The 9263-nt window shown below is 37.5% G+C and overlaps 1 protein-coding gene across 1 annotated transcript; it reads left to right on the forward strand.

Annotated features, from left to right (window-relative positions):
* Positions 1–5763: 5763 nt before the first annotated feature.
* Positions 5764–7902, forward strand: LOC122013449 (proline-rich receptor-like protein kinase PERK4). Its single transcript, XM_042569738.1, has 7 exons — positions 5764–6241; positions 6347–6883; positions 6968–7054; positions 7132–7202; positions 7266–7342; positions 7423–7567; positions 7636–7902. The coding sequence occupies exons 1-7, from the start codon at positions 5764–5766 to the stop codon at positions 7900–7902; spliced, it is 1662 nt and encodes a 553-aa protein (XP_042425672.1).
* Positions 7903–9263: the final 1361 nt, after the last annotated feature.

Genomic DNA, 9263 nt, shown 5'->3' on the forward strand with positions numbered 1-9263 from the left:
AAGGCTGGAAAATGAGTTCGGGTGAGCCCTATTCCGGATGGCCAAAATCCACTAAGCGAGAGGAGACGGAGCAGAAGACTGAGACGAAAAGTCAATCAAAAGTTGACTCTGGTCCGAGCGCCCGGAGCTACTCCGGGCGCCCAGACCGGTCTAGTCCAGCTGGGACGCCTTGGCAAGGTGCCCCTATGCGAAGGCGGTTCGGGCATCCGAAACCCTTCCAGACACCCAGATTGGAGATTTTATCCACTCCTAGGCACCTGAAACACTTCCAAGCACCCGAATTAGGTCTATAAATATAGTCCTGATTTCTGTAGTTAACACATCACTTGTAAACAAAGTTTTTTTCTGTTCTACTACTTTTGTGAGCTGATAATGTTGTAAAGAGGCTACTCCGCCCAAACGAGATTTTATCGAGCTTCATTTGTCTAGGATTAGTAATCCTCTAATTACAAACCTAGTAAACTCTCTTGCCTCTATTTTTAATTTATGCATTTACTTTTTGTCATTATATAAGTGCTTGCCTAACTTGGTCCGAAGATCGAGAAAGGGTGTTCGTGTCTTTTCAGGGCTATTCACCTCCCTCTAGCCGGCCGCCAAGGGACTAACAATCCCAAGGTTTTAGATTACTCAAATATAGTTTTCTGTCTGTCCAACGTTCATATAGAGTAAATAGAACAGTTTTATAAGACACTCGGTTAAATATATAGGTTACGGCTAATATCACATCTGCCCAATAGGAAATTGACAAATTAGCTTGAGCCATCATAGTATAATCATATTTTGAAGAGTTAGATTTCTTCTTTCAGCAACCCCATTTTACTATAAAGTTCTAGGGATAGTTAACTATCTAATAATCCCTTTATCATTACACATTATCTTAAACTGATAAGACAAATATTCACCTCCACGGTCAGTGCATAAGGTTTTAGCCTTACGTTCAAATTGATTCTCAACTTCATTCAGATAATGTTTGAAGCAATCTAATGCTTCCAATTTATGAGAAATGAAACACACATGACCGAAACATATGAAGTCATCAATAAATGCAATGAAATAGGAACCTTTATGTCTAGTCTTCATATTCATTGGACCACAAATATCTGAATAAATTAATTGCAATGGTGATTCAACACTAATAGTCTTATCAAATAGTTTTCTAGTTGCTTTTCAAGTAAGACAATGCTCACATATAGACAAATTAATCTTAGCATGGGCGCCTAATAGACTCTCTTTAGTTAATCTATTCATTCGTTCTTGTCCAATGTCCTAGTCTAGCGTGCCAAACTTCATAATTAATATTAGTATCACTAGTAAGAGCAATGTTTAAAAAATAGCCATTAATACCATAATTAATATCCAATTTAACATTAAGAACCATGAAACTATTTGTTATATAACCACACTCAATTAACATAGAGTTAATGTGAAGTTCAATATATTGACTGAAAAAGTTTATACAATAACCCAAATCAAAAAGACTAGTAACGAAAACTAGATTCCGTCAATCTCAAGAGCATAAAGGACATCATGCAGAAATAAAGTATATCCATAACATAGGTTGAGTTTGCAAGTGTTAACTGTTGGATCGAGATGCATGTAAGAGGAGGGGTGAATCACTTGGTTTTCAAAAAACTTGCTTTTCAATTTTGAAATCAAAGTGCACATCGGAAAACTAAGTAAGAATGCAAAACAGACAAGTAAGCAAAAGAGCACGCGTTCGATTTTTACTTGGTTTAGAGTTTTCAGTGACTCCTACTCCAAGATCCAGGTCTTGTGGACCTATAGACGGATAATCCATTAAAAATCTCTTTCAGAACCACTGGAAGAATGAATCGAGTAAAACAGCTACAAAAGTTTAACTAGATATCCTTGTGAATTCTATTCTCTCTACCCCCAGTTCAACTAACGTGAGACATTAGTGAAAGTCTTGATACTTTTACTAAAAGTCAGATTCTGTTTCATTATTTTCTAAGAATCAGGAAGGGAATAGATAACTACTTGAACTTGTTGTTCATTAGTCAACTCATGACCAACAGTTTTTAGCTCTCAAATCATATTAGCCATTTCCCGCATATATTGAGAAATGTTTTTTGTAGCTGTTAAACTTTATTGTCAACTTACGAAGCTTACTTAAACTAACTCCACTGTACTTCTTTCTAAGGGCTACCTAGGCAGCATGAGCTGATGGAAATGACTCATACTTATAGACCAAGTTATCTACCATTGAACTAATCAATATTTCTTTAGTAGTGGAGTCCTTTTTCTTCCATGCCTTATAAGCATTAAGATCACGTTTATGCTATGACGTAGAACCATCTACAAGTTCTTCTATAAACTAATGAACAATCTCTAGAACTTCTTGTTCCTAAAAAAAAAAGGTAGATTCGCTACCTTAGTGGCCTCCCTAGTGTCGACCCCACGGATATGGAGGTAAATACAGGTACACAAGTCATAGACACATGATAGGGTAAACCTCAGGTCGTTAGTTCCTCATTATGCTAGAGATGTTATGCGCCCACCGTCTGCGTTACGCCCTGAGGGTAATTTCTTATTCCTCAAGAACATATTGTATCTTAAGGTGCCAGATTTTATAGTTATCCCAATTATGTTTCTCTCCTTTATTGAGTTCAGTTATGATGTTTTTAGTTGACATGATCTAATATAAATAAGCATATTATTTAGTATTTAGTATAATTTATATGCATGCAATTTATAATTGACTCAATGTTAATTTAAGTTGATGTTAAAAATCAAGTGGTAACTATATTTTCACTTATTATTTGTATGACCAATCAAATTAGCATTGATTAATACTATTACATACATCCGAATAAATGAACTAATCATAGAATGAACAAATCATTAAAGTAAACATGAACTAATCTTGAAATGAACTAATCATTAAATTGAATTTGTTAACACATAACATAACTTTTTATAAAATAACTATATTCGTACATAACGATATAAATTATTACACGACTAAAAAATAAAATAGACTAATACTGTTCGTACATAATGAGTGTAATAATAATGGAACTCTAATAAACTAGATATACAACACCACTCCCACTATGACAAACACCAATGCAATGGTCAACTCAATCCCTTTCATCCTAGGCTCATTTAGGGCAATCTCAGATATACCAACTTTAAGATTTTCCATTTGGTCTAAAATCAAACTTTCTTTAGAATCATCCTTAGATTCTTCAAGATCTTTTTTTGGATCCTCATATGGTTTTTTAGAATCCTTCTCAGATTCTTTAGAATCCTCCTTTGGATAGTCATGGTGAAGTAGTTCTACACACAATTCTACATATGAGATGTGTCATTCAAAGCACCCTCATATGTGGTGTGCAACCACCTTTGGATATCCTAACAATGATTGAGTCAAAGTCTAGATCCTATAATTATCCAAGATTGGAAACTCTTCCTGTTCAAGTTTCCAGAACAATCGATCAAATCGTCCAATATGTCCTCTGACACCACAAATTGGGTCGTACTCGATCTCCTGAATCTCGTCTTGTAGCTTATTTCATTACACATCGCGACACGTCATCGTGCATATCATCCGTGACATCTGGAATTAAAAAATAATAATGTCGGTACAAAACTGACAACCCAATAATAAAACTGGTTTATTTCAATTCACACATATGCATAGAAAAATATACAAAATCTATAAGAAAATAAGAAAAACTAATTTTTCTTTATTTGAGGAGCTCCAGTGGACTAACACACTGATCTAGTCGATTGAGAATCTTGATCCTAAGTTTGGTCCATTGTCCATGTTAAAAATAATCTAATTGGACAAAGATGTCTTACCTATGTTGTTCTTGTTAATACCTATGTCCATTTAACCAAATCGAGTCAATCTCATACTTTTTGATCAAACTCAGATCTATTTGATCAAACCAATGCACATTGGATTAAGTCTAACCTATCAGAATAAATTTAATCCATTTGATCCAATAGAACAAATCTGATCATTTGATCAAATCTAGTCCAAGCCCAATTAATTGTCCAGCCAGGTTTGATTAGACCAATCTGATCTAGCCCATTTAAGTTCAACAATCAATCATGAACCGTGAATTAATTGAACTTATTTTCTAATTAATTACCACACGCATTAAAAAGATAGACTAATTCTACTGTATGTATTGGCATTAATTTCAATGTGCATGAGTTTCAAATGTTTTTTTTCGTGCATTAATAAACCTTAGTTTAATCAAAAAAAACTTTTTCTTTCTGCCGAAACTTACATACGAAACCTACTGCTTCGGTACGAAACCTAATGCCGCTTTTCTTTTCTCTATGGCTAACACCCATGTCATCATCACCTCCAACTCCTTTCGCCCGTCAAAATTGGAGGACTAACCTCCTAAACGTCCTTCGGCCAGAAATGGAGACAAACTTCGTGCGTATCGGGGTTCGACGATGACCGTAGATCATTACTGTACCTAGTGATATCACAGAGCAAACTCTGTTGGTGATTCCTCCGGTGATGAACATGTGCAATCACAATAGATTATTCTCATGCATTTAGAACCTAAGATGCCCTGATGTCCTTATTATTTTGAAATGCATGATATATACAGTATAAAGCCTGTAAAAATTTACAGTGATCTCCCACATATTTCTTCCTTGTTGTCGAAAGGACAATCATGATATGAAATCAAAAAGTCCTCCTTGGTTCACAAATAAAATCCCTCGTCTGTCGATGTTCTTCTTTTCTTTCTGTATTTCTCTCTTGCTTTTTTTCTTTCTCGATCCTCGATCCCCAAGGATAAATGAGTTGAATGCTTATATAATGTGAATCTATCAAGGGTAGTATGGTAATTTGCTCTCAATTAAATGTGGGCAATGTGCGCACCATGGGCAACCTCCACGTTTACATGTTCCCATTACCAATAAAGTAAACCCTAAGTTGAATATCAGAGTGGCTTTGAGATCTATTCCTCGGCCAATTTAACCTTCTTTTGGAGTGTCTTTTCAAGACCTTTCATTCTCTTCATCGACGATCTCTGAAGAGAAGTGGACGTTAGTCCATTCGTTGATCGGTAACTTGACTATGTACGGTATTTGACTGAAACATTATTAATAACACTTCAAAATGAAAATCTTAGGTAGGATTTTCTTTGTCCTACATAATTTCTGTATTTGTAGTCACCCATTGCCTTTCAAGTGCTGCATGAAAATTATGTCATTTTTTTTTTTTTGGAAAAATTAAAATATTTCAACGAGAGTTAGATGAAACGGCATGATGACATAGATTGAGTGGCAGCTGGGGAAGCAGTTAACCACAAGTCCCAGATTAGACACGGAACAACTAACATTGGAAATCCAGGTCACCTGTAGATCTCTGCAGTGTTGCTTTCGCCCTTTTCCTCTGCCTAGTTCTGTTTCTTGGTTCGTTTCTCTGTAACTCCATCCTTTTGGTCTTGGCTGGCTCCTTTGAGAATACTCTCCCGATATATAGGATTCTAGAGGATTGGAGAGACATGGTGTTTGGAGGAAGCCAAACGCTCCATGCACCGTCTCTTTGAACTATTCTCCTCAATTTCCTTGCATCACTAAATCGTGAAACAAAGGTAGAAGACTGAAGTTTTCTTATGATCAAAGTAGAGGTGATATAAGATCCTTATGTCCATTCCTTTTGTTCATATTTTTTTTTTCTCTTTTTAGGTATTTATCGTATGCTGCATTGTCTGAGACTATAGAGTTTGAGGAAGAGCAGTGAATTACAATCCATCTGGGAGAAAAATGTTCTCTCCACCACCAGATAATTCCTCATCTTCCTTTGGCAATTCATCATCCTCGTTGTCAGCTCCACCACCACCACCATCGTCACTAAATTCTCCACCTCCGTCTAATAGCAACTCCTCACTGCCGCCGCCGCCACCACCACCCTTATTGTCTCCTCCACCTCCTTCAACCTCTAAGGAATTAACACCACCATCTAAGTTAGATGATGATGATGATGATGATGATGATGATAAGTCTTCTTCACCACCGCCACCGGCACATAAGTTTTCATTGTCACCCCCCAAGGAATTAACTCTTCCTTCCAATCATGATGGTGAATCAAATCACTCTCAAGACCACCAATTTGATGCGAATTTGCCGGTTCTTATAGGAATTGTGGCTGGAGTGGGACTCTTTTTTGTGCTAATGGTCATCATATGCATTTGTTGTTGCAAGAAGAAGAAGCGCCATAAACCAATTCACCACTATACAGAAGGTTCAACATACAATGGCAACAGACGCATGCAAATACTTGATCGAGATTCATTCTTATTCTTGCTTTCCTTAATTACAGTCATAATTTGCTTATCTATGCTTGTAGACAGCGGCGGTTTTTACAGCAGTGGGCTGCCACAGAATTGGCGCGATGAAAACAAAGGTGTAGATTATGCTGTGAAGGTTCCACTTCCACCGCCTCGAGGTTTGTCAGATGGAGTTGGGTGGCAGCCACCTTCTACCATAATGAGCACCGGTGATGCAAACTCAGCGTATTCAGGGCCACATGCCCCTTCCCTTCCTCCCCCTTCTCCTGCCATTGCACTCGGCTTCAACAAAAGCACATTCAGCTACGAGGAGATTGCAGCTGCCACCAATGGCTTCTCCCATGCTAATCTACTAGGACAGGGAGGATTTGGATATGTGCATAAAGGAGTCCTACCTAACGGGAAGGAGATCGCGGTGAAGCAACTCAAGTCAGGGAGTGGGCAAGGAGAGAGGGAGTTCCAGGCAGAGGTTGAGATCATTAGCCGCGTACATCATCGCCACCTTGTTTCTCTAGTTGGCTACTGCAGTGCTGGTTCACAAAGGTTGCTAGTGTATGAATTCGTTCCTAACAATAATCTTGAATACCACCTCTACGGTGAGCACTGATCACTTGCAAAACCATTTGTTGAACGAGATGCTTATTGCCGTGGTGCTGATCATTTTTCTGCATCTATTGTAGGAAAAGGGATTCCTGTGATGAATTGGTCCACAAGGCTCAGAATTGCTTTAGGCTCAGCAAAAGGCCTTGCCTACTTGCACGAGGATTGTGAGTGATTTGATTATGCTTCTCGTCGATTTAAATTATACTACTTCCTAATGTGTCTGGTCGAATTTCTTGGCAAGGTCATCCTCGAATTATTCATCGTGATATCAAGGCTGCCAACATTCTCCTAGACTTCAAATTTGAAGCCATGGTGAGTATTTTTGACTTGTTCATCCATTGTAGCGTAGATAACTGACTGATGAAACGTATTCAGGTTGCAGATTTTGGGTTGGCGAAGCTTTCATCTGACAATTACACTCACGTATCAACACGCGTTATGGGTACCCTTGGGTGAGCAAGATGTTTTGAAAGCGATCTTCAATCGAGCAAATTCCAAATAGCATTATTTTTCATATCTTTCTTCTCCCCAGCTATCTTGCTCCAGAGTATGCGTCAAGCGGTAAGCTAACGGAGAAATCTGACGTCTTCTCATTCGGAGTGATGCTTCTTGAGTTGATAACCGGTAGAAGACCAGTTGACAGCTCGCAATTCGTGGAAGATAGCTTGGTTGATCGGGTCAGTACGTTCATTAAATTAAATTCTCTCGTTTCGCATGACTGACAACAGGAGGCTTGGCGAAACAGGCTCGTCCTATTCTATCCCGAGCTTTGGCCGATGGAAACTATGATGAGTTAGCTGACCCCCGTTTAGATGGTAAATTTCATCCCACGGAGATGGCGCGCGTGGTGGCAGCTGCCGCTGCCAGTGTTCGTCATTCCGCGAAGAGACGACCGAAAATGAGTCAGATTGTGCGAGCTCTGGAAGGCGATGTATCGCTCGAGGACTTGAACGACGGAGTGAGGCCTGGGCAGAGCATGCTCTTCAGCTCAGGTCCTGACTATGAATCTTAAGCTTCTACCTACGCCCCAAATGTGAACCACAACATCAGAAGAGTTGTAGTCGCAAGCCCTGAAAGCAGCGGCGAACATAGTGGACCGATCAAAGAAAACCAGCTCCTTCATTCTGCATCAAGAAGTGAAGATTTCTCTCCCCAAAGACAGGATCCCATCCACATCTCTGAGGCAAGTTAATTAGTTTATTGCTTCCACTGTCTGTTCTTTGAGACCGGCATGGCGTATGTAACTTCTGATAGGTGATCAAGTTTTTTTCTCGTTTGAATTTATTTATTCAATGGAATTCATTCGTCCGGAGGACTAGGGATTACTGTATTTTGTACCTTTTTTTTTTTTTTTTTTAAATCAAGTTTAATTTGAATTGAATGGCCACTGCACCAATTTTTACAAAGTTCATACGCTTACCGTTCGACACTGTCAATTCAATAGTCAATACAATACTTATATATATAAGCATATACATATCAATTTCTCTATTCTTATATTTAAAATTTAGGATAAATAATTTACTTTATTAATTTATTTAGATAATCATTTTTCACTACACACTATATCTACTATTCTAAAATATTGAGTGGAAGAAAAGAGATTAAAAAGAAATATTATTTTATTTTTAGAGTAAATGTTACATACCCTAAATTTAGAGAATCACTATTCATCAAATCTAAATTTAGAGAATGAATAGAATAGCTGATGCAAAAATTTTAGTTACCCTATCCAAAATTTAGGATAAATTTTTTAGATATGGTAGTTGATATGGATGTTCTAAGAGAGTAAAAACATCCATATATCTTATTTAAATATTTTACTTTAAATTTTGAATAGGGTAGCTAAAAAACTTTTACATCAGCTACCCTAAATTTTGGGAATGGATTTCATTCTCTAAATATTATAAAGGAGAGAGAAGAAATAGGGAAGTTGATATATGATATATTGAAAAGTAAATATTTAAATTTAATAAAATAACTTTTTTAACCTAAATTATACATTTTCGATTGGAAAATTGGTGTGGATGCTCTAAACTAAAAAACTGAGTAGCCACCATATGAAGATATTTCTGTTGGCTTAGCAGGAATCAATCCTAGCCCATTTTTGTAAATTTACGTGATCAACTCGGTTATACCCAATGGCATGGCCACTGCATCAATTGTGATAAAAGGTGATTGTGTTTATCTCAGACGTTCTGTACAATTCGTCCCCAAGTTTAGGGGTGAGCAATCAGTTTAAACCGAACCGACCGAATCGATTAAACTGAAAATTGAATTGATCAAACTTTTTCCGAATCAACCGAACCAACTAAACTTTTCAAAAAAAATGAATTGACCGAACCGATAAAACATCGATTAATTCGGTTTTCA

The sequence above is a fragment of the Zingiber officinale genome, chromosome 8B, assembly GCF_018446385.1.
Source record: "Zingiber officinale cultivar Zhangliang chromosome 8B, Zo_v1.1, whole genome shotgun sequence".
NCBI classification, from domain to species: domain Eukaryota; kingdom Viridiplantae; phylum Streptophyta; class Magnoliopsida; order Zingiberales; family Zingiberaceae; genus Zingiber; species Zingiber officinale.

Bases quoted from the DNA above. Each gene is read 5' to 3' on its own strand.
- LOC122013449 (XM_042569738.1), top strand. From the start codon at position 5,764: ATGTTCTCTCCACCACCAGATAATTCCTCATCTTCCTTTGGCAATTCA. The intron at 7,343-7,422 runs GTGAGCAAGATG...TCTTCTCCCCAG, and splicing joins CGCGTTATGGGTACCCTTGG to CTATCTTGCTCCAGAGTATG. The intron at 7,568-7,635 runs GTCAGTACGTTC...TTGGCGAAACAG, and splicing joins AAGATAGCTTGGTTGATCGG to GCTCGTCCTATTCTATCCCG.